The sequence below is a fragment of the Spermophilus citellus genome (genome assembly GCF_964194105.1).
Source record: "Spermophilus citellus genome assembly, chromosome: 19".
NCBI lineage: Eukaryota > Metazoa > Chordata > Mammalia > Rodentia > Sciuridae > Spermophilus > Spermophilus citellus.
This window is the reverse complement of record NC_138201.1, coordinates 13179653-13205552: the sequence shown is the minus strand read 5'-3', so window position 1 is coordinate 13205552 and position 25900 is coordinate 13179653. Positions and strand designations below refer to the sequence as shown.

Here is a 25900-nt window from a genome sequence, read left to right as displayed (position 1 = left end):
CATATTGAGACAAAGAACAATCAAAATCCTAAACATAGGAAAGGAAGACTAAATTCTCTATAATGGCCTGAAAAGAGACTTGGGCTATAGGTCTCTATCATTTGCTCACTGTGAAGTCTCAGAAAAAATGTTCTCTCACATCTTAGGATTTTATTTCTTTACCTATAAATCAAGAAATTGACCAACTAAAACGTATCAAGTTTCTTTTCTCTCTCAACACAACATGGGCACTTCACTGATTAAATTGTGCACAGCTTCTTATTCTTTACAAAAACTTTTGAGCCCTGCCATCAATCAATGTTGCAATGTCCCAGAATCTATAAAAAGTTTCCCTACTGTCCAGATTTAAAAAAAAAAAAAAAGATATTCCTCAGAAAGATACTGTGTGGGCCACAGAGCTTACACTGGTGTGACACAGGGGGAAATTGACCTTTGCAGTGAAATCCCCAGAACTGAGATCTAAGATGGACCAGCAGGACTAATGTAATAAGCCTCTCCTCTCAACAACTCTGAGAATAATAGTCAAGGGGGCAAACTGTGGATGCAGGTGCCCTATGCTCTAGGAATCCACACAGGTGTACAACTCCGTCCATCATGATTCTCTTAACATCTCTGTGAATCAGCTACCTTATCTATGAAGAAGAGAAAAAAAACAGAATCTAAACATCATGTAGTCTTGAAGAGTAAATGAGCCAAAATATTCAAAGTACTTAGCAGAGTTTCTGGCATAGAGTAATCACTGTGATAGATAATAGATAGATATCTATCTCCCATCCCCTGTGTCTATTCTAAAATTCAGCAACACTAGTTCATCAGCAGACAAGATGGTCTTGACAAAAGTGAGTCCATAGTCTATAATTATTGTCAGGGAGAAAAAACAGGGCACAATAATTAAGAAAACTTGTACTTTTTTATCACTAGTGTAAGAATGGTCACACATTTACATGGATCAGAATACAAAGCCAGAAACCAATCTCAGCTTATGTTATTTACTGCTTTGTAAGTAGTGAAATTCACATTTGTTTTGTTTTGTGAAAATTGGTTTTATATAGTAAGAGATTCTGTAAGATCAGGAAGAAACTATGAAAAAAAGATGACTTGTAGTTGAAGTATATTCTGGATTTATATATAGTCATTTTTGTCTTCATCTGAACTAGAAAAATATTGCTCCCCCAATTGGATCACTTCGTCCAGATACTAGGTAACTCCTGAAAAATGGACACAATATTGTGAGTCTAAATGTACTTTAAATTCCAACAAGAGAAGCAAAAAGAGTTATTGTTGTCTTGTGTTAACTGTTATATAGCTAACTAAACAAGGAAATTGATGCTGGTATATTAAAACTATGAAACAAAATTTATTATGATTCCTTCAATATCCCATGAATGTCCTTCTTCTGATGTAAGATAACATTCCAACATTGCATTTGTTAGCAATCGTTTCTCAGTCTCCTCCCTTCTGAAACAGTTCTACCATCTGTTTTTCTCATGACTGGAGCACTTTTTCATTTCAAGACAGGGTCTTGCTGTACCACCCAAGCTGACCTCCAATTCTAGGACTCGAGCAATCCTCCTGCCTCAACCTCCCAAGTAGCTGCAAGTATAGACATATGCCACTGCACCTCACTTAACCTGGATACTTTTGAAGAATACTGGTCAATGACTTTCTTAAACAATTTTGAATTGGATTCGCCTAATGTTTCCTATATATTATTGTACATTTCTTATATTATGATTTATGCATGATATTTATTTTTTGCAATAAGGCCTCAGACATGATGCTCTAACAGTGCCTGTGCACAGTATCAAGATACAAATGACAACGATAAGTTATTACTGGTTTCGTTCACCTTGATCACTTGTTCAAGGAGCTGTCTTGAAGTTTCCTCCACTTCAAAGCTACTGTTTTCACCTTAGAAATTAATATGTATCCCAATTGCAAATACTTTTGAGTCTAAGAAAATACCTTATTTCTCTTTATACTTTAACCCAATAACTTTAGCATTCATCAATGATTCTTGCCAGAAACAATGATTACTGAGGCCTTTGCAAATGGTGATTTTTCATTTCCATCTTTCTGTCATTCTATCATGCCACCCATTCTCTCACATTTGTTTATTCAATCCAATTATTATTTATACAAGTATGGACTTATGGATATTTACTTTCCTTTATGAATTATAACCCACTTGGTCCCAGAATTGGCAAATGAGACCTCTTCCAAGTTGATCTGTGCCCTTGTCACACAACCCCATTACTTTCTGAGTGCTCTCTTCCTAGAAAGGCAGCTCTCTTCCTAGAATGCCAGTAGCATTCTTTCTTTCTGGCACAGAATATCTGACGTACATACTGTATTTTCTCTGCACTGGCCGTGGATTCCATTTCTCTAAGGAACTCTGGTTCTTTTTCCTGGAGAATGGTATTTGTAAACAAGATCTGAGTGCCAGATGTTATTTTTTCCTGAGGCGCCACTGTCCCTAGGCCACTCAGTGGACATACCTAGGTGGTACAAGTAAATAGATACATTCAATGCATATCTGTTCCTGTAACTACTCATGTGTATGTATATGAAGAAATGCAGATATCTTTAAATATAATCTGACACACAGTTCATTCTACCCTTCATTTATTAGTAATTTCTATCTCCGCCAAAGAGAAACCTGGCTCTCATTATCCACAATGAGAAAAATCCAACATATTTACTAGCAACTGTATAATATCCATGTTATTTTTCTGTAGCCATACCTTATACAACTAAACACTATTTCTAAAAATTTCTTGCATTTATTTTTTTTCTTCTTTTTTCCCCTTTAGTGTCATTATATTATTAATTTGTGTATAGTTAAGAACATTTGGTAACAAATATGTTGAATCTTGTGTTCTACATTCAGGTTTATTTGACTTATTTGTTTAGTTAGGGGACATTAAATATTAAAATGTTCTAAGAGTCAAGATAATACTTAAAGGTACTGTGAAAGAAATGGTATTTCTCCCGTCTCCACCAAAGTCTTCTAAATTGTTTACCGATTTTTCTATTTCTCTCTCCTCACGTCTTTTAGTTAACCTATTAATTTATAGTTGCATTCTGTAGTTTGAGAAATAAGTTTGTACTGTGAAATGTGGTTAGTGTGGCAAATTACAATTACTACTTCTATTACCTTGGGTACCTATAGCAATTGTGGTCATGTGAAGGGTGGGGTACCCTCCACTCTCTCCTTTTCCATGACTGGACTGTGCATATAACGCTTGGAGTTTAAGCAGCCATACTGTCCCTTTCCCTTCCTTTCCTCTCCTCCCTTATTCACATTTATAAAGGAAGAATTTGGCTTTGTGCAATAATTTCTCTATGTCAACATGAGAATGAACTACAACCCCCAAATATGAATTAATTCATTCACTGACTCAATCATTCAAAATTACATAGTATCTACCAGGTTTTGACACAAGGTCAAGGTCAAATAATAATGCAACTATTTGATTTATGAAATATGGAGTGCCAACCATTTTGGATTCCAGAAAGTTCAGATGGTAGGGACTCACCATTGAAGTTAACATTGCGGATATACTTCAACAACTTCTTGCCCCCAGCTTGCTCCATTTCTGGGCACACACCCCGGTAATCAGCACAGAGATCCTTGTTCATGTGGTGAAGAGCATGCGCCATAGCGTATACAGCATCGATCACGAACTGAACTTTACCCTCCTGCTCATAGTTGGAATCTTTTCCAATTCTCTCCTGTCCTGCACATTAAAACAAGAAACACATGCACCAAGATTGGTGTTGAGTAGAAGGTCTAAATTTGCATTGACTTTCAATGGAGCATTAAGAAATGAAAGCTCTAAGGAATACATAATGCAAGCCACTTAGCCACATTTGGCTTCCATTTCAGTTGATCTTAAGAGTTGTGGTATTTTGCTTTGGAGAACATTATCTAATAAATCAGGGTAGTTAGTGTAAATAAAATTTATTTTGGGGGGCAGGGGGGGTAGTAGATTATCAGGAATGCATTATCAATGAGCCACATCCCCAGTACTTTTTATTTTTTGAGAAAGAGTCTTGCTAAGTTGCTGAGGCTGGCCTTAAACTTGCAATCCTCCTGTCTCAGCCTAGATTGCAGGTGTGCTCCACTTTGCCCAGCTTATTAGATAAACTTTAGAAGCAGTACTTCAAAGGGTCACAATGACAGCTTTTGCAATAAATCAACACTATCCAAAATATAATGGTAACATAGAAATAAGGGATTTGGAGTCAGAAACAGAGTTGCCACATTCAAATTCAGATCTTTAAAGGCCATCAGGAAAATGATAGAAAACATTCTAAATTCCACGCCTGAACTCCTTTTGTATACCTACTCCCCTACCACACTGCCTATCTGAACTGTAGGTATTATGAAAGACTCAAGTTGCTCAGGAGAGAAACCCTGGTGTCTGTTTTCATTCTCTCACTCCTAACTTTTTCACGTATATTGACCTAATGGAACAGCCGGGTCCTATCAATTCCACCTCTGAAACACTGAACTGTTCTGGACACTCTACTGTTGCTCTACTTATCATTATTGGGGTCCAATGTTTGCTATCTACCTGCGATTATTTATTCCTCCATATTCCCCGTTGCAAACTGCAGAGCTGACCACCCCAACCCTGTTCTCAAAATCCTTTCTTCACTCTGCACTAACTATATTAAAAAAAAAAAACAGAACCTAATCTGTTCCCCTGACAACAAAGAGTATTCCCTCCTTTGCCCTCAGCTGCCTAATAACAACAGAATGACATCGATCAAGTCCCCATGCTGTTTTGGAAACAATGCATTTTTGAAATTATTATCTCATCCACAGTTTTCGAGTTTCATGTTATTTTTTCTTATTCCCACTCAAGGCAAAGCTGAGGCTTCTAGTGACTAAATTACCTTCCCATGATCATTTACAGGTAGAGCAATCACAAAGACTTAGGGTTAGGGTTAGGGTTAGGGTTAGGCCCCAAAGCCCATGTTCATTTCACAAGGCTGACCCTGCCCATCCTTTTTCTATATACTTTTTCCCTTCCAAATACAGATGACTGATCTTTCTGTTAATAAGATTTTACTCTTTCGTTTCCTGGAGATATCCCCTTTCTTTTCACCCATATAAAACACAACATAAAGGTCTCCTACACTTTGCCCTTCAATATTAATTAAATATTTTTCCATAGAACATTTCAAACTTCTATCAAAACATTAGAGACAGATTTTTTAAAATGGCTACATTTTTCTTCTTTCATTCTTTCTCTTCTATCCCCAGCCCTACACAACTTGTATTAAATTATGCATTAAGTACACAATACTGTTTATTCTCTTTAGATTTCCTGTCCCTCTATGAAACTTAGTAGTCATAGATTGAGTTTCACTCTCAGTGATCTTTCCACAATATAATCCTCTATGGCACACATGTGTAGTGAAGAGCAGTAGGAATTCCAGACCCCAAACCCTACCCTGCAAAACACAAGACTTTTTTTGGTTGTTGTTAAAGTATTGGGGTACTCTACCATTGAGCTCCATTCCCAGCCATTTTTATTTTTTTATTTCGAAACAAAGTCTCAGTAAGTTTCTCAGGCCAGCCTGGAACTTGAGATCCTGTCTCAGACTCCCTAACAGCTGGAATCACAGGCATGTGCCAGTGCTCCCAGATACAAGGGGTTCTTGACATCCACTGTGTTAAAACCATGTGTATGGCTGTGTTTGTGGCTAAGTGGTAGAGCACTTGCCTAGCACATGTAAGGCACTGGGTTCAATCCTCAGCAACACCTAAAAATAAATTAATAATAATAATGATAATAATAATAATAATAATAATAGAAGGTATTGTGTCCATGTACAACTAATTTTTTTTAATGTGTAGGTTTCCTTCCTGAAAGATTTTTTTTTAGACCATTTATTAAAATGTGAAGCATAGAGGATCCAAGATGGTGGGCCAGAGGGAAGCAGACTTCTGTGTCTCTCCATGACCTAGGATTCAAGTAGTGAGAATACTGCTTCTCTGTGAGCGTTATTCTTGCTCCTGCGCAGGAATCACAGCCATCGTGCCCATGCAGGGCTCCAGGCCTGTCAGAGTAGGTCTCCCAAGTACTCAACCATGCAGGACTACCAGGTGCCTGAGCAGGATCAACAGCACCCATGCATAATGAAAGCCATCCACCTGAGCAGAAATCATCAAGGCCACTCCCAGATAGGACATCCGGCAGCTTTCCACATGCTGGAACTCTGGTTGACATCCAATGTGGACCCCCAGCTATCAAAGTGGGGCTTCTCCGGTCACCACCATCTTGGGACACTGAAGCAGCATAGATAGTCCCCTATGCACAGTAGCCTGCGTGCACCCAAGAACCTCACACAGACTCTGAAGACGGCCGACAGCCACACACTGCAAGCCACAGAGCTCGTCTACTGAACTCCTTAGCCAATGCCATCGCTCGGTTCCTGGCACCCAACCCAACACCCCACCACCGAAAGCAGGCATCTCCATCTTGGGTCACTTTCATCACCAACTTCAGTGAGGGAAACTCCCAGTTTGGAATTCCAGCTGGCCAGGTACCCAGTTTCTAACCCACCCCTCTCCCCTGCAGCTGCTACCCTGGCACAGTGACACCCAGGTTACCTTCACCATCCTTAGGGCAGACACACCAGCTAATGACAGACAACCCCCTCTATTGGATAAGAAAGGAAGCAGGAATGATGCTAATTTCCAACCAAAACAATTCCTGTTTCTTCCTTCAAAATTTTTTTCCCCTCTCCCTCTCCATTCTCCTGTCCTCACATCCCCAACATATGTGAAACCAAGTACTTTGCATGAATTAGGATTTTGAGGACTGAGACATCTGAATAGTATATTAAGCCTCTGTTGTATATTATTTTTTCACCAATTTCTACTATTTTAACATTTTGTGTTAATATATATGCGTTTTTGTGGTTTGTAGTGTACTATCTTCCCACTTACTTTTGTCTACCCAAAATTACTTCCTCTCCCTTTTCCTGCTACTGATCTCCCTCTTTAGATTTCTCTTTCACAATTCCTAAGAAATAACAACTCTACATCCTCACCTTCTACCTCCTCAGCATATTATCCCTACTCTTCATTCCTGGTTCTTTGTCCACCAACAGAACCTGTAGACCCTTTTACAAACTTACGGAGTAAATTGTAGATAATAATTGAATCCACCATTTCTATACATTGTGACCAAACTGTAAACATCTTAATAGCAAACATTTGTTTTTAGGGTGTATATTGCTTATATTGGGATCTGATAACATTGTCCTTCACCTCAAAGGAGAGGTATTGGATCCCTACAGGAGCACGATAAGCCTATAGGTAAAAACAGTAATGCCTAGGATCCACAGTGCTAGAAGGGAAGACACACAGCAACATGAAAAGACAGGCAGGAAAGTGCTGAAACACCACAAGATACCACATTATTAGAATCCATGGCCAGCACAACAGAAGAAATTACAGAGAAGGAGTTCAGAATGTACACAATTAAATGTTCTGTGAATTAAAGGATGATATAAAAGAGCAAATATAGGCAGCAAAAGATCATTTTGACAAAGGGCTACATACAAAAAAAAGCACAGGAAGAAAAAGATCACTTCAATTGGGAGACAGAGGTTAAAAACAAGAACAACAAATCCTTGAAATGAAAGAAACAATAAACTAAATTAAAAGTTCAATTAAAAGTATCACTAACAGATTAGACCACTGGGAAGACAGGATATCAGACTATGAAGACAAAATATATAATCTTGAAAAGAATGTAGACCACATGGTGTTAATGGTAAGAAACCATGAGCAGAACATTCAAGAAACATGGGATAGCATAAAAAGACCAAATTTAAGAGTTATTGGGATAGAGGAAAGCATAGAGTTCCAAACCAAAGGAATGAGCAATCAATACACTGAAATAATATCAGAAAATTTCCCAAACATGAAGAATGAATTAGAAAACCAAATTCAAGAGTCTTTTAGGACACCAAATGTATAAAATCACAACAGATCCACAAAAGGCACATTATAATGAAAATGCCTAACACAGAGAATAAGGAGAGACTCTTAAAAGCCATGAGAGAAAGGAATCAGATTACATATAGGGGGAAACCCATTAGATTATGGGCAGATATTTCATTCCAGACCCTGAAAGCTAGAAGATCCTTGAACAACATGTATCAAGCTCTGAAAGAAAATGGATGCCAACCAAGAATCTTATATCCAGCAAATTTAAGCTTTAGATTTAATGATGAAATAAAAATCTTCCACAATACACAAAAGTTAAAAGAATTTACAATTCGAAAGACTGTACTACAGAACATCCTTGGCAAAATATTCCATGAAGAGAAACTGAAAAACAAAGAAAATCAGCAAAGGGAGGTATTACACTACAGGAAAAACTAATCAAAGGGGAAACCAAGTCAAGTTAAAAACCAAAAATAAATAAGAATGGCTGGGAATAAAAGTCATGTCTCAATAACAAACCTGAATGTTAATGGCCTAAACTCACCAAACAAAAGATGCAGACTGGCAGATTGGATTTTTTTTAAAAAGAAAAGACCCAACAATACGCTGCCTCCAAGAGACTAGACTCATATGAAAAGACATCCACAGACTGAAGGTGAAAGGATGGGGAAAAAAATCACACCACTCACATGGACTGTGGAAGCAAGCAGGGGTTTCCATCCTCATATCAAATAAAGTAGACTTAAAGCCAAAGTTAATCAAAAGGGATAAAGAAGGATATTTTATACTGCTTAAGGGAAACATCCATAAACAAGACATAATAAATTTATATGCCCCAAACAATGGAGCATCTACAGTCACCAAAAAACAAAAAAACAAAAACCCTCTTCTCAAGTTCAAGAATCAAACAGACAACAACACAATAATTCTGGGTAACTTTAACACACATCTTTGACCACTGGATAGATCATCCAAACAAAAGCTGAACAAAGAAACTGTAGAATTCAATAGTACAATCAATAATTTAGACTTAATTGACATATATATTTAATCCTTCAATGAATGAATACGCTTTCTTCTCAGCAGCACATGAATCCTTCTCTAAAATAGACCATATATTACGCCACAAAGCAACTCTTAGCAAATATAAAAAAGTGGAGCTACTATCCTGCATTCTATCAGATCATAATGGAATTAAATTAGAAATCAATAATAAGATTTTAAAAAATCTATTCCAATACCTGGAGATATTATATGTTACTGAATGAAAAATTGGTTGCAAAAGAGATCAAGGAGGAGATTAAAAAATTCTTAGAGGTGAAGGAGAACAGAGATACGATGTATCAAAATCTCTGGGACACTATGAAGGCAGTACTAAGAGGAAAGTTCATTGCATGAAGTTCATTCCTTAAAACAAGAAAAAGTCAACAAATAAAAGACTTAACATTACATCTCAAAGCCCTAGGGGAAAAAAAGAACAAATCAACACCAAAAAAAAGATAGGAAATAATTAAAATCAGAGCTGAAATCAATGAAATTGAAAGAAACAATTGAAAAAATTGAGAAAACAAAAAGTTGGTTCTTTGAAAAAATAAATAAAATTGATCAACTCTTAGCCAAGCTAGCAAAGAGGAGAGAGAAAACTCAAATTACTGTCATGCATGATAAAAAAGAAAATGACAGACACTACAGAAATACAGAAGATAATTAGAAATTATTTTGAAAACTTGTATTCCCAATAAAATAGAAGATATTGAAGGCATTGACAAATTTGTAGAGTTATATGATTTGCCCAAATTGAATCAGGATGGTATACACAACTTAAACAGATCAATTTTAAGCGATGAAATAAAAGACACCATCATAAGCTTACCAGCCAGGAAAAGCCCAGGACGAGTTATATACACAGCCAAGTTCTACAAGACCTTTGAAGAAGAACTAATACCAATACTCTTCAATTTATTTCAGGAAATAGAAAATGAGGAACACCTCCAAAATCATTCTATGAAGCCAATATCACACTGATTCCAAAACCAGGCAAAAGACACAAAGAAAGAAAACTTCAGACCAATACCTCTAACAAACATAGATGCAAAAATTCAATAAAATTCCGTCTAATCAAATACAAAAACATATCATAAAGATAGTGCACCCTGATCAAATGGGGTGCATCCCAGGATTGCAAGGTTGGTTCAACATATGGAAATCAATACATGTAATTCATCACATCAATAGACTTAAAGAACCATATGATCATCTCAGTAGATGCAGAAAAAGCACTCAACAAAATAAAGCACCCCTTCATGTTCAAAACACTAAAAAAAACTAGGGATAACAGGAACATATCTCAATGTTATAAAAGCTAAGCCCCAAGACAACATCATTCTAAATGGTGAAAAATTGAAAGCATTCCTTCCAGAAACTGGAACAAGACAGGTATGCCATATTGCACCATTTCTATTTAACACAGTTCTTGAGAAACACTGGCCAGAGCAACTAGATGAAAGAAATTAAAAGGACACCGAAAGGAAAAGAAGAACTCAAATTATCACTGTTTGCTGACATGAGTAGAAGACGCAAAAAATTCCACCAGAAAACATCTAGAACTAGTAAATGAATTCAACAAAGTAGCAGGATATAAAATCAACACCCATGAATCAAAGGCATTTTTGTATTTCAGTGACAAATCCTCTAAAAGGAAAACTACCCCATTTACAATAGCCTCAAAACAAAGGGGGGGTGGATATCAACCTAACATAAGAGGTGAAATACCCCTACAACAAAAACTACAAAATGCTAAAGAAAGAAACTAAAGAAGACCTTAGAAGGTACAAAGATCTACCTTGATCTTGGATAGGCAGAATTAGTATTGTCAAATGACCATACTACCAAAAAGCAAGATACAGATTTAATGCAATTCTGATCAAAGTCCCAATGACATTCCTCATGGAAATAGAAAAAGCTGTCATTAAAGTCATCTGGAAAAATAAGAGACTCGGAATAAATAGCTAAAGCAATCCTCAGCAAGAACAGTGAAGCAGGTACCATCACTATACCAGGCCTTAAACTATACCATTGAGCAATAGTAACAAAAACAGGATGGTATTGGCACCAAAATAGACTGATAGACCAATGGTACTGAAGAGAGGTCACAGAGAATAACCGACATAATTACAGTTATCCTATAATAGATAAAGGCGCCAAAAACATGCATTGGAATAAAGATAGTCTTTTCAACAAATGGTGCTGGGAAAACTGGAAATCCATATGCAACAAAATGAAATTACACTCCTCTCTCTCACCATGCACAAAACTCAACTAAAAGTGGATCAAGGACCTAGGAATTAAACCAGAGACCTTGTGTCTAAGAGAAGAAAAAGTAGGCCCAAATCTCCATTATATCAGATTAGGCCCCTACTTCCTTAATAAGCCTCCTAGAGTTCAAGAATTAATATCAAGAATCAATAAATGGGATGAACTCAAACTAAAAAGCTTCTTCTCAGCCAAAGAAGCAATCAGTGAGGTGAATCGAGAGCCTACAGCATGGGAGCAAATTGTTACCACTTGCACATCAGAGCACTAATCTCTAGAGTATGTATATGTATATGTGTGTGTGTGTGTGTGTATGTATGTATATATATATATATATATATATATATACATACATACATACACACACACTCAAAAAGCCAAACACCCAAAACAAAAACAAACAAAAAACTAAAACAAAACAATAACATGATCAATAAATGGGCCAAAGAACTGAATAGGCACTTCTCAAAAGGTGATATACAATCAATCAACAAATATATGAAAAAAAATATTCAACATCTCTAGTCACTTGTGAAATGCAAATCAAAACTATTCTAAGATTTCACCTCACTTCAGTCAGAATGGCAGCTATTATGAAGACAAACAACAATAAGTGTTGGGGAAGATGTGGGGGAAAAGGCTCACTCATGTGCTGCTGGTGGGACCTCAAAATGGTGCAGCCTATCTGGAAAGCAGTATGGAGATTCCTTGGAAAACTGGGAACGGAACCACCCTTTGACCCAGCTATCCCTCTCTTTGGATATACCCAAAGGACTTAAAACCAGCATTCTATAGGGACACAGCCACATCAATGTTTATAACAGCACAATTCACAATAGCTAAACTGTGGAACCAACATAGATGCCCTACAGCAGATGAATGGATAATAAAATGTGGCATATGTACACAATAGAATATTACTCAGCAATAATAGAGAATAAAATCATGGCATTTGCAGGTAAATGGATGGAGTTAGAGAAGATATTGCTAAGTGAAATTAGATAATCCCAAAAAACCAAATGCCAAATGTTTTCTCTGGTATAAGGAGGCTGATTGATAGTGGGGTTGGGAGCAGCAACATGGGAAGATTAGATGAACTCTAGATAGGGCAAAGGGGAGGGAGTGGAAGGGAGGGGGAAAGGGGCTAAGAAAGATGGTGAAATGAGATTGACATTATTACCCTAAATACATGTATGAATAGTGTGAAAATAATTTATGTACAATCAGTGACTTGAAAAATAGTGCTGTATATGTGTAGTGTGAAATGAATTGCATTCTGCCATCATATGTAACAAGTTAGAATAAAAATAATATATAATAATCAGAATACATAATTTAAAAGATGGGCTTAACCACAAAATGGAGGGGACAGAGGAAAAAATCCATGAACTGGAAGGTAAAATAAAAAACTTATCTAATCTGAACAACTGAGAGAACATAGACAAAAAATAAATAATGCTTCAGGTACCAGTTGGACTGTAATAAAAATACAATACTTTTGTCATCAGATTTCCAAGAGAGGAGAAAGATGCCAAGACTGAATATGTGCTTTAAGAAATAATAGCTGAATTCTTTCCAAATTTGACAAAAGACAAAAATTAAAGAAGCTAAGTGAATTGAAAGCTAAAAACCAATGCAAAAAACATAGCATACTCATTTATGAAGAATAAAGGCAGAGAAAAATATCTTGAAAGCAGCACGAGAGAAATGACATCTTACCATAGGGAAAAACAATTTGAAGGATAGCAGATTCCTCATCAGAACTGGTAGAGGCCAGAAGGAAGTCGTACGTTTTTCAAGAGTTGAAAGAAAAAGAATTCTATATACAGTGAAAAAATCCTTTAAGAATAAAGAAGGACATCAACACATTCTCAAATAAAAGGGGGAAAAGATAATTTGTTACCAGCAGGCCACTCCTCAAGGAATGGCTAAAGACAGTTCTTAAGCAGAAAGGAAACAAAGGAGAAAGACTTGGAACATTAGAAAGGAAGAAATACATTTAAAATCAACAGGCTTTCTTTCTTATATGTTTTAAATTTTGTTTGATGTTTGAAGCAAAAATAAACTGGTTCTGCTGTTTATTGTGAAGCATGATATGCGTAAGAAATTCATGAAAAATACAAATAAGAAATTTGTATTTTTCTTATCAAGATTATACATTAATCTCTCAGACACTTTTTGTTTCATGTGAAGCTCATTTACATATCAACCTGATGCTCCCTGCATGTCACAGAAATGAGGGCTTTATAGCACATTCATAGTGCTACTCTCAAATAAAATTCAAGACTGTGGGGTTTTTATTTAACTTGGTATTTTTTGACTACTTTATCTTAAAAGGAAAATGCTCTGTCTTAGAGACAGTGTCATGATTACTCATTTGCTTTATTCTAATACTATGCAAATGATGTCTAATAAATAATCTGAATAGCACAGTGTAATACACAGTCTGGTGTACAGACTTTGCTTTCTTCATTTTTTGTGTTTTGGGGATGGATTCTGGGAAGAGGGATTGCTTTTTTAATGAGTAAATTTCACCTGAATTTTTGCCATATAATAGCCAACTCCTCTGAAGGGGTTGTACCATTTCGCTTTTGTGCAAGAGATGAGATTTTCATTTCAAACCAGATATAATTTCAGTCTAGAATTTGCATTTATCACATATGTAATAAAAGCCACCAGTGAATAATTTTTATTTGCAATTTTTTTTCTTATGTGGGAGTTGAAACATCTTTGCAAACAGAAAGATGCAAATGGTTTCTATTTTGTGCAAATTGTGCATAATTGAGGCAATTTAATTTTAAGTCATTTTCTATTTTTAAAAACTGCATTAGACAGATTAATTCTTAGAGATTAAGTTGCAAATATTTTTCGTGTTTTTATTTTTTTATTTTTTTATTTTTTTTTTTTAATTATTTTATTGTTGGTTGTTCAAAACATTACATCGTTCTTATTATACCATATTTCACAGATTGATTCAAGTGGGTTATGAACTCCCATTTTTACCCCGTATACAGATTGCTGTGTCACATCAGTTACATTTCCATTGATTTACAAATTGCTTTTCTAGTGACTGATGTATTCTGCTGTCTATCCCATTCTCCACTGTCCCCTCACCCCTCCCCTCCCCTCCCCTCCCCTACTCTCTCTCCATCCCCTCTACTATAAATCGTTTCTTCCACTTATATAATTTTTCTCCTACTCCTCCTTTCCTCTTATATGTAATTGTGTATAACCCTGAGGCTCACCTTCCAGTTCCATGCAATTTCCCTTAACTCTCACTTTCCCTCCCGCCTATCATCCCTGTTTAATGTTATTCTTCTTCTCCAGCTCTTCGTCTCTACCCTGTCCTTGGTTACTCCCCTTATATCAAAGAAGACATTTGACATTTGTTTTTTAAGGATTGGCTAGCTTCACTTAGCATAATCTGCTCTAATGCCATCCATTTCCCTCCAAATTCTATGATTTTGTCATTTCTTGTTGCAGAGTAATACTCCATTGTGTATAAATGCCACATTTTTTTAATCCATTCATCTATTGAAGGGCTTCTAGGTTGGTTCCACAATCTTGCTATCGTGAATTGTGCTGCTATGAACATCGATGTAGCAGTGTCCCTGTAGCATGCTCTTGTTAGGTCTTTAGGGAATAGACCGAGGAGGGGAATAGCTGGGTCAAATGGTGGTTCCATTCCCAACTTTCCAAGAAATCTCCATACTGCTTTCCAAATTGGCTGCACCATTTTGCAGTCCCACCAACAATGAACAAGTGTACCCATTTCCCCGCATCCTCGCCAGCACTTGTTGTTGTTGGATTTCTTAATGGCTGCCAATCTTACTGGAGTGAGATGGTATCTTAGGGTGGTTTTGATTTGCATTTCTCTGACTGCTAGCGATGTTGAGCATTTTTTCATGTACTTGTTGATTGATTGTATGTCCTCCTCTGAGAAGTGTCTGTTCAGGTCCTTGGCCCATTTGTTGATTGGGTTATTTGTTATCTTGTTATCTAATTTTTTGAGTTCTTTGTATACTCTGGATATTAGGGCTCTATCTGAAGTGTGTGGGGTAAAGATTTGTTCCCAGGATGTAGGCTCCCTGTTTATCTCTCTTATTGTTTCTTTTGTTGAGAGAAAACTTCTTAGTTTGAGTAAGTCCCATTTGTTGATTCTGGTTGTTAACTCTTGCGCTATGGGTGTCCTATTGAGGAATTTAGGGCCTGACCCCACAGTATGTAGATCATAGCCGACTTTTTCTTCTATCAGACGCCGTGTCTCTGATTTAATATCGAGCTCCTTGATCCATTTTGAGTTAACTTTTGTGCATGACGAGAGAAAGGGATTCAGTTTCATTTTGATGCAAATGGATTTCCAGTTTTCCCAGCACCATTTGTTGAAGATGCTATCCTTCCTCCATTGCATGCTTTTAGCCCCTTTATCAAATATAAGATAGTTGTAGTTTTGCGGATTGGTTACTGTGTCTTCTATTCTGTACCATTGGTCCACTCGCCTGTTTTGGTACCAGTACCATGCTGTTTTTGTTACTATTGCTCTGTAGTATAGTTTGAAGTCTGGTATCGCTATACCGCCTGATTCACACTTCCTGCTTAGCATTGTTTTTGCTATTCTGGGTCTTTTATTATTCCATATGAATTTCCTGATTGTTTTATCTATTTCTACAAGAAATGCTGTTGGGATTTTGATTGGGATAGCATTGAACTTATAGAGAACTTTTGGTAATATCGCCATTTTGATGATGTTAGTTCTGCCTATCCATGAGCAGGGTATATTTTTCCATCTTCTGAGGTCTTCTTCTATGTCTCTTTTTAGGGTTCTGTAGTTTTCATTGTATAGGTCTTTCACCTCTTTTGTTAGATTGATTCCCAGGTATTTTATTTTTTTGGGGGATATTGTGAATGGAGTAGTTGTCCTCATTTCTGTTTCAGAGGATTTGTCGCTGATATACAGGAATGCATTTGATTTATGCGTGTTGATTTTATATCCCGCCACTTTGCTGAATTCATTTATTAAACTCTAATAGTTTCTTTGTAGACCCTTTTGGGTCTGTTAGGTATAGAATCATATCGTCTGCAAATAGTGATACTTTAAGTTCTTCTTTTCCTATTTTTATGCCTTTAATTTCTTTCGTCTGTCTAATTGCTCTGGCCAGTGTTTCGAGGACTATGTTGAACAGAAGTGGTGAGAGAGGGCATCCCTGTCTTGTACCAGATCTTAGAGGGAATGCCTTCAATTTTTCTCCATTCAGGATGATGCTGGCCTGTGGCTTATCATAGATTGCTTTAACAATGTTGAGGAATGATCCTGTTATCCCTAATTTTTCTAGAGTTTTGAACATAAAGGGATGCTGTACTTTGTCGAATGCCTTTTCTGCATCTATCGAGATGATCATATGGTTCTTATTTTTAAGTCTATTGATGTGATGAATAACATTTATTGATTTCCGTATATTGAACCAGCCTTGCATCCCAGGGATGAATCCTACTTGATCATGGTGTATAATTTTTTTGATATGTTTTTGAATCCGATTCGCCAGAATTTTATTGAGGATTTTTGCATCTAGGTTCATTAGAGATATTGGTCTGTAGTTTTCTTTCTTTGAAGTGTCTTTGTCTGGTTTAGGAATCAGGGTAATGTTGGCCTCGTAGAATGTATTTGGAAGTTCTCCCTCTTTTTCTATTTCCTGAAATAACTTGAAAAGTATTGGTGTTAGTTCCTCTTTAAAGGTTTTGTAAAATTCTGCTGTATACCCATCCGGTCCTGGGCTTTTCTTAGTTGGTAGTCTTTTGATGGTTTCTTCTATTTCCTCTATTGTTATTGGTCTGTTTAGGTTGTCTATATCTTCCTGACTCAATCTGGGCAGATCATATGACTTAAGAAATTTATCGATGCCTTCACTATCTTCTATTTTATTGGAGTATAAGGATTCAAAGTAATTTCTGATTATCTTCTGTATTTCTGAAGTGTCTGTTGTGATATTGCCTTTTTCATCCCGTATGCTAGTAATTTGGGTTCTCTCTCTTCTTCTCTTCGTTAGCATGGCTAAGGGTCTGTCAATTTTATTTATTTTTTCAAAGAACCAACTTTTGGTTTTGTCAATTTTTTCAATTGTTTCTTTTGTTTCAATTTCATTAATTTCAGCTCTGATTTTAATTATTTCTTGCCTTCTACTTCTTTTGCTGTTATTTTGCTCTTCTTTTTCTAGGATTTTGAGATGAAGTATGAGATCATTTATTTGTTGGTTTTTTCTTTTTTTAAGGAATGAACTCCAAGCAATGAATTTTCCTCTTAAAACTGCTTTCAATGTGTCCCATAGATTCCGATATGTTGTGTCAGTGTTTTCATTTATCTCTAAGAATTTTTTAATTTCCTCCTTGATGTCTTCTATGACCCATTGGTCATTCAGTAACCTATTGTTCATTCTCCACGTGGTGCATGATTTTTCCTTCCTTCTTTTATCGTTGATTTTCAGTTTCATTCCATTATGATCAGATAGGATGCATGGTATTATTTCTACTCCTTTATATTGTCTAAGAGTTGCCCTGTGACATAATATATGATCTATTTTTGTGAAGGATCCATGTGCTGCTGAGAAAAATGTGTAACTACTTGATGTTGGGTGGTATATTCTATATATGTCAATTAAGTCTAGGTTGTTAATTGTTTTGTTGAGATCTATAGTTTCCTTATTTAACTTTTGTTTGGAAGATCTGTCCAGTGGTGAGAGAGGTGTGTTGAAGTCTCCCATGATTATTGTATGGTGGTCTATTAGACTCTTGTACTTGAGAAGAGTTTGCTTGATGAACGTAGGTGCACCATTGTTTGGGGCATATATATTTATGATTGTTATGTCTTGTTGGTGTATGGTTCCCTTGAGCAGTATGCAGTGTCCCTCTTTATCCTTTTTGATTAATTTTGGCTTGAAATCTATTTTGTTTGATATGAGTATGGACACTCCTGCTTGTTTCCGCAGTCCATATGAGTGGAATGATTTTTCCCAGCCTTTCACCTTCAGTCTATGTATATCTTTTCCTATCAAATGCGTCTCCTGTAGGCAACATATTGTTGGATCTTGTTTTGTGATCCATTCGACTAGCCTGTGTCTCTTAATTGGTGAGTTTAAGCCATTAACATTTATGGTTATTATTGAGATTAGGTTTGTTCCTCCAGTCATATTTGTTTATTTATGTTCCTAAACCTGATTAGTTTTCCTCTTTGGTTACTTTCCCCCCTTTACTGTCCTACCTCCCACTGATGGTTTTCAATGTTATTTTCAGTTTCCTCTTCCTGTAATGTTTTGCCAAGGATTTTTTGAAGAGATGGTTTTCTAGCTGCGAATTCTTTTAACTTTTGTTTATCGTGAAAGGTTTTAATTTCATCTTCCATCCTGAAGCTTAATTTCGCCGGATACACGATTCTTGGTTGGAGCCCATTTTCTTTCAGTGTATGAAATATGTTATTCCAGGATCTTCTAGCTTTCAGAGTCTGTGTTGAGAGATCAGCTGTTATCCTGATTGGTTTGCCCCTAAATGTAATCTGCTTTCTTTCTCTTGTAGCTTTTAAAATTCTCTCCCTATTCTGTATGTTGGGCATCTTCATTATAATGTGTCTAGGTGTGGATCTCTTATGATTTTGCACTTTTGGCGTCCTGTAGGCTTCTAGGATATGGGATTCTGTTTCATTCTTCAAGTCTGGGAAGTTTTCTCGTATTATTTCATTGAATAGGTTGTTCATTCCTCTGGTTTGGAGCTCTGTGCCCTCCTGTATCCCAATGACTCTTAAGTTTGGCCTTTTAATGTTATCCCATATCTCTTGGATGTTCTGCTCATGGTTTCTTAGCAGTCTTGCTGAACTGTCTATGTTCTTCTCAAGTTGAAATACTTTGTCTTCATTGTCTGATGTTCTATTTTCTAAGTGATCTATTCTGCTGGTAGTATTGTCAATTGAGGTTTTAAGTTGGTTTATTGCTTCCTGCATTTCTAGGATTTCTATTTGTTTGTTCTTTATTACTTCTAACTCCCTGTGAAATTGATCTTTTACTTCCTGGATTTGTTTCTGTAGTTCCTTGTCAATGTGATCTTTCATTGTCTGATTTTGCTGTCTCATGTCTTCCTTGAGAGTCCAGATCATCTGGAGCATGTATATCCTGAACTCTTTATCTGACATTCCATCTGTTGCAGCTATTACCTCTTCTAGGGTTGAGTTGACCTGCATTGCTTGTGGTCCTTTCTTTCCTTGTCTTTTCATGTTGCTTGCGTTTCTTTCTGCTTCGTGAAACTGTTGTGTTTTTGAAATTTTTCCCCCTGTTTATTTTTGTTGCTCTTGTATATTTGGGATATCTCTCTTGTAGGGCGGGTAGTGGCTGTGAACCTCCTCTAATCAGGGTGATCTATATACTACGCTGGTTGGTCGTTGGTCTGCCCGCCCTGTGGGCACGGGTGGCTGCTCTACTCTGCCCCCACTCCAATTGCGGTGGCGTTCCTACCACGCCTTCGGATCGTTGGTCCTGATCCGGACGTGGGCAGCAGCTCTTCTCCACCCCTACTCCAATTGATGTGACGTGTCTACCACGCTGGTCGGCCTCCAAGCCTGATTCGCCGGTGGGTCTCAGATCTGCCCACCCTGCGGGCCTGGGCTGCAGTTCTGCTCAACCCCCACTCCCAGTGGGGGTACCTAACTGCCTCTCCAACGGGTCTCTGGCTCCTTCCGGATGCTGGCGGCGGCTCTATTCAACCCCCACTCCAACCAGTGTGACGTGACTGCCTCGATGCTACTCGTCCACTACACTGGCCGGCTGCCGAGCCTGTCCTGCCAGTGGGACGCAGGACTGCCTACCTTGCAGGGTCAGACGGCAGCTCTTCACGGCCTCTACTCCAAGTGGGTTGACTTGGCTACCCTGCCGTCGGGTCGCTGGTCCTGTTCCAGACGTGGGCGGCTACTCTCCTTGGCCCCAGCTGCAGTTGGGGTGTCGCGATACCACACCGGCGGGACCCTTAGCCTGCTCTGGGCACAGGAGGCAGCTCCACTCTGCCCTCCAGGCCCCCGCAGCACCCAGCAGGACCCGGAACAAGAAGCAGTCCCTGTAGGATCCCCAACCGGGAGCCAGGAGCCGGTCTCTCAGATCCCCGCCACTTTCTGCTAGGAGCAGGCTCCTCAGGGCAACCGCCGCGGGTTCCCCAATCCCAGGCCAGTGCCGTCCCGGGAGCCCAAGCCTGGCTGCACCAGACTCTCCCTGCTCGGTGCACACTCCGCTGGGAGCAGAGTCTAAGACACACTTCCCGCGGGCTCTCCAGCTCCGGGTCAAAACTGTTCCAGGAGACAGAGTCCCGCTGCCCCTCGTCGCAAGTTTCACTTGTGGCTGGCCTCAGCTCGCGGTCCCCGCAGGCTCCGCGGCCCTGGGCTCAAGCAGCCACGAACCCAGCCTCTCCGATCCCTGCCACACTCTGCTCGGAGCAGGCTCCACAGAGGTACCCCAGCCTCAGGCCCAGGCGGCCCCCGCCCGGGCCTGGCAGCTCCAACCTCTCCCAGCTCAGTGTACGCTCAGACAGGGGCAGGGCCAAAGACACAGTCGCCGCGGGTTCCGTAGCCCCGGGCCAAGAAGGATCTCCCGCCCTGGGCCAAAGCAACCCGGGGAACTAGAATCTGGCCTCTCAAAGCCCGGCGCCCGCCTTGCCAGGGGTGAGGCCTGAAGAGTATTCTCCTCAGAGTTTCCAATCCCGAGCCTGAGCGATCTGTCTGCGCGACTCAGGCAAATACCAGCCTGGAATCACCTGTTCTGTAGTTGAATGAGCTGAGATCGTAGAAAACAGGGATGATTGCGTCAGCTCTCCATGATGGCGGCTGCAGTTCTCCTGCGTGTTCCGACCGGTGTCGGGAAACGAACTGGACCGATTCTCTCCTGTATTTCAAAGCTGGAATTCAGCACTCAGCGCGGCTAGTGTGCCACTGGCAGGAGCCTGCAGAATCCGCTTCGCTGTAATCCCTCTCTGCTACCTCGCGGCTAATTAACTCGGGCGCGTCCCAGACTCCATCCACGGGGCGGTCCGCCGACCAAGTACTGCTTCGCTCCGTGAGGAGAAATCGCCCGCTACCAAGCCCCTGCAGCCGAATCCCGCGCGCTGGAATTTTGACCTCTAGATTCTGGAGCACTTCAATTTCACTGGGGATTCCCACCAAGGTAGCCTTCAGCCATTTCACCTCGTGTTTCTCCCACACAGTGGCGCAGCGTACTGGTGTGCTGGACTCCCTTGGCCGCCATCTTCGAGAGCCAGACTTCCATCTCGTGTTTTTATAATACAATTTTGTTCCATTAAACTTTTTCTAATAAAATTTATTGATTTTTTTCCCTCATTACACCTGGATTCTCAATCATGGCAAGAAAAAAATGTACCACTTCAGGTTCCATTTATGGGTTTTTTAACTTATTTTTTATTAGTTATACAACACAGTACAATGATCTTGATAATTCATATATTTTAATCAAATGGGGTATAATTTCTCATTTTTCTGATTGTACAAGTTGCAGAATCACATTGGTCATACATTCACCTATATACATACATCAATAATAATGTCTGTTTTATTCTGCTGCCCTTCCTATCCCCCCTTCCCCTCCCCCCCTTATGTTTTCTTCTAATAACTCTAATGTAAAGATCAACATTTGATCCACTTGGAATATATTCAGGTGTGTAGTGAAGAATGAATAACTGTTTTACTTCTGATCATGCAGTTACTGTAAAAATAATTTTTGGACAGTGCATTGTTTTGTTTTTGGTACAAGGGATTGAACTCAGGGGTGCTTAACCACTGAGCAACATCCTGGTCCTTTTTTAATATTTTATTTAGTGACAGGGTCTCACCAAGTTGCTAAGGTGGGCTTTACACTTGTGATTCTCCTGCCTCAGCCTCCAGAGTGGCTGGGTTTAGAGGTATGCTCCACTGTGCCCAAATGGATGTTCTATTAATAACACACAACAGTCACTTTCTCTCATTACATATTAAATTTCTATATGCAACTCTTTCTAGATTATCAAAATCTGCTTCATTTCTATCTATTCATGCACTAACACCAAAGTTTAATTATAAAGGATAAATAACATATTTACATACCTAGTAGTGATAGCCCCTTTTCTACCATAACTGTTCATCTGTTTGGTTTTTTAAAATATTTTTTAGTTGTTGATAGACCTATATTTTATTTATTTATATGTGGTGCTCAGAATCAAAACCAGTGCCTCACACATGCTAGGCAAGAATTCTTTAAAAGAGCTACAACCCTAGTCCTTGCATATTTTTTTTTAAACTTTCCTGGATGTTTTTGCTTATTTTTTTAGAAATAGCCTTTAATAATTATTTAGATTCGAAACAATGAGTAAAACAATATGGTGGTATGTTTACTGAATTTCTCTCATGTTTATTAATGAATTTACCTAGAATAGATATCTTAATGAAGATATCTTCCTGCATGTATTTTTTTTTTAAAGAGAGTGAGGGGGGGGAGAGAGAGAGAAAGAGAGAATTTTTAATATTTATTTTTTACTTCTTGGCAGACACAACATCTTTGTATGTGGTGCTGAGGATCGAACCCGGGTCGCACGCATGCCAGACAAGCGCGCTACCGCTTGAGCCACATCCCCAGCCCTCCTGCATGTCTTTTAATTTTCCCACATCTATTTGGCTTCCCCTGATAGTGTTTCAAAATGTTTCTCATATAGATTATAAAGTGTTGCTTGAAAATTTCAGCCAGAGTATTTCATTTACTCACATACATGTGTATGTGTGTATATATTTATGTATATTTATACACGTGTGCATATATTAAGAGAAATATGAATATATTTATATATCTAGCTCTCTATACACACATATGCATACACACACACACTTATGTCCAAAGTGGCCTTGAACTGTACCTTGTCTTTCACTCCCCCCATATATATATTTTTCTTTTCCACTTATCTTCTCACTGATTTTGAGTATATGAAAGATACTTTGTTCTATTTGTTGTATGACTTTTGGTTATATTGAAACCTTCTATTATAAAAAATATAATAAAACATAAAGGTTAAAGAAATTCACAGTGAGCCCACCAACCAGATCTTAACAATGTCATTTTGCTATACTGTGGTATTTACTTTTCTAACGTTACCGTTGTACTTGTTTTATAAGCTAACCATTTTAAATATTAACTTTGTAACATGATACTTCACAAATTTCTCATATTTTATGGTATTTAGAAAATGCACTATTGGAGGCATTATGGCCATTGTTAAATATATACTATTAAATGAATTCAGACTAATAAAAACAGTATGTAAACTGTGTTCATGAAGACATTAGTCCCAGAAGGAATGCTCTGAAAATAACTGAACTATTCACATAACAAAATATTTTATTATTTGAAAAACACCACGGGATCTATCCCTGTCTTGGAGGATCACCAGGCATGTTAGTGTACTGAAGGATTTGAGAAGACTTGAGGGTTAAATGTGTCACTCTAACAGAACTGGAAAAAAATTTAACCTTATGTGAAGAAAATCAGAAATGGCAAGTTCATTTAAAAAGTAAAAAACACTTTAATATTACTTTTGCTAGTAGGACAGACAATTCTTTATCAACCCCACAGTCTCTGGCTAGTTATCTGCAGGCCCCTGCACCTCCTCTCCTAACTGAAATCTGATTCTGTTTAAATATTGGTGGCTACCCATGGAAGGGTTGGTGGATGTCTCCTGAGGCTCATCCTGACTTTATGTCACCCAAGCCATTTCCTCTGAGGAACAGTTATAGGAGCAGCCAAGGAACCCAATTCTAATCCTGAAAAATAAGAAAAGAGTTCCTGGCAAACTTCTAGAAAGTTATTTGCTCTTACCATGAGATTAGTCAATGACATAAAAACCTTCCCTCCTCACATACTCCACAATTCTTGTATTTATTGTGTAGGACTGAGAAAAACACACAGTATATACCCACAATGATATAATAAATATCGGTGGGGACATGAAAATACATCTGAGCCGATTGTTAAGCCTAAAAAAAAAAAAAAAAAAAAAAAAATCACCCTACATTTGTTTTTCATTTTTTGGTTTTTGTTTTGTTTTGTTTTGTACAGGAGATTTAACCCAAGGGCACTCAATCACTGAGCTAGCCCATTTTTATTTTTGAGATAGAAGTCTTGCTAAGTTGCTTAGGGTCTCACTAAGTTGCCGAGAATGCCTTGAATTTGTAATCTGGTTCCCTCAGCCTCCTGAGCCACTGAGATTACAGTGTGTGCCACCGCATCTGTTTTTTTTTTTTTAATATTTTTTATTAATTGATTTTATTAATTATTAGTTGGACACAATACCTTTATTTAATTAATTTATTTATTTATGTGTGGTGGTGATGATAGATCCCAGGGCCTCACACGTGCTAGACCTCACACCTGCTGTACTGCTGAGACACAACCCCAGCCCCTACATTTTTTTTTCATGGAGTATATTAAATGGTTCCACCACTTATTAAAGCTTGATACTCAATATCTTCTATGTTTGCTTACGCACTATTTATGAACCAATTCGCAACATTCTAAAGGAGTAGCATTAAGCACATTACCAACACGCTGGAATGTGGCACTAACTATTTTCAACAACACAGTTGGAAACAGAATTTAAAAAAAAAAAAAAAAACATTTCCAGGGCTGGGGTTGTGGCTCATTGGTAGCGCGCTTGCCTACTGAGGCACTGGGTTCGATCCTTAGCACCACATAAAGACAATAAAGTCCATCAACAACAACAAAAATAATTTTTTTAAAAAGCATTTCCAATTAATGCTCAGTTAACAGCTCCTTCTTTCAACCTTTCCGATTACATGAGACACTGTTTTGTTCCTTCACACTCGTACTTTCTTTATATAGGTACTTAATCCCTTTCGTCATATTTCCCAGGAAAGAGTCTAGGGGTTTAGAGGAAATGAGAACTTTGAGGCATTATCTTCTGTCCTCCAGCATGCAAAGAGGCTTAGCTTTCTAAGTCTCCTGATTTTCTGCTTCTGTTGTTACTTTTACCTCGAGTCCAGTATTTATCTTCAAAATGCACACTCTTTTAACCCTCTGTTGAATAAATTGTCATTTTCCCTACACAAGAATAATCCATAAAGGCTTTTGCTATCAAAATTTCTAATATTTGCACTGCTAGTGAGGGCATTTCTTTGAAGTACCTGCTTAACTTGCACATTCAAACAAACACACTCCTTCTCGTAATATGCGCCTCAGTGAAGAAGCATCTGCAAATTGTTAGGGAAGAGAAGTGGAAATTGAACAAAATCACTGACATGAAATTATTAATATAAATAATGATGTTTGGGGGGCAGTGGAGAGTGAGAGCACTAGGCAGGCCTGTAAACCAATAAAAATGTCTGCTAAGACACACTTAGATACAGATACCAGGAAGGTCCGGGGCATTGAAACAACTGGCCTACTGCTTCCCTGGTGCTTCTAAAGGAGGAAAAAATTGCAATTTTTATTCTGATTTCAAATAGTAATTCAAGTTATTTGCACTGCGAAGCCCTTTCTGAAATAATGTACATTTGGTGCCAAGGGCCCTTTTAAAAGACTGATCTGCCTTTTATAC

The 25900-nt window shown here is 38.2% G+C and overlaps 1 protein-coding gene across 2 annotated transcripts in view; it reads right to left on the bottom strand.

Annotated features, from left to right (window-relative positions):
- The window catches only part of GRM7 (glutamate metabotropic receptor 7), a gene marked incomplete at its 3' end in the record, with an annotated part of 844437 nt that overhangs the window by 246818 nt on the left and 571719 nt on the right, over positions 1-25900 (bottom strand). For both annotated transcript variants that reach the window (XM_081276152.1, XM_081276151.1), the window contains exon 6: positions 3540-3740. In XM_081276152.1, coding sequence (XP_081132278.1) covers positions 3540-3740 — 201 coding nt within the window. The remainder of the gene's footprint in view (positions 1-3539; positions 3741-25900) is intronic.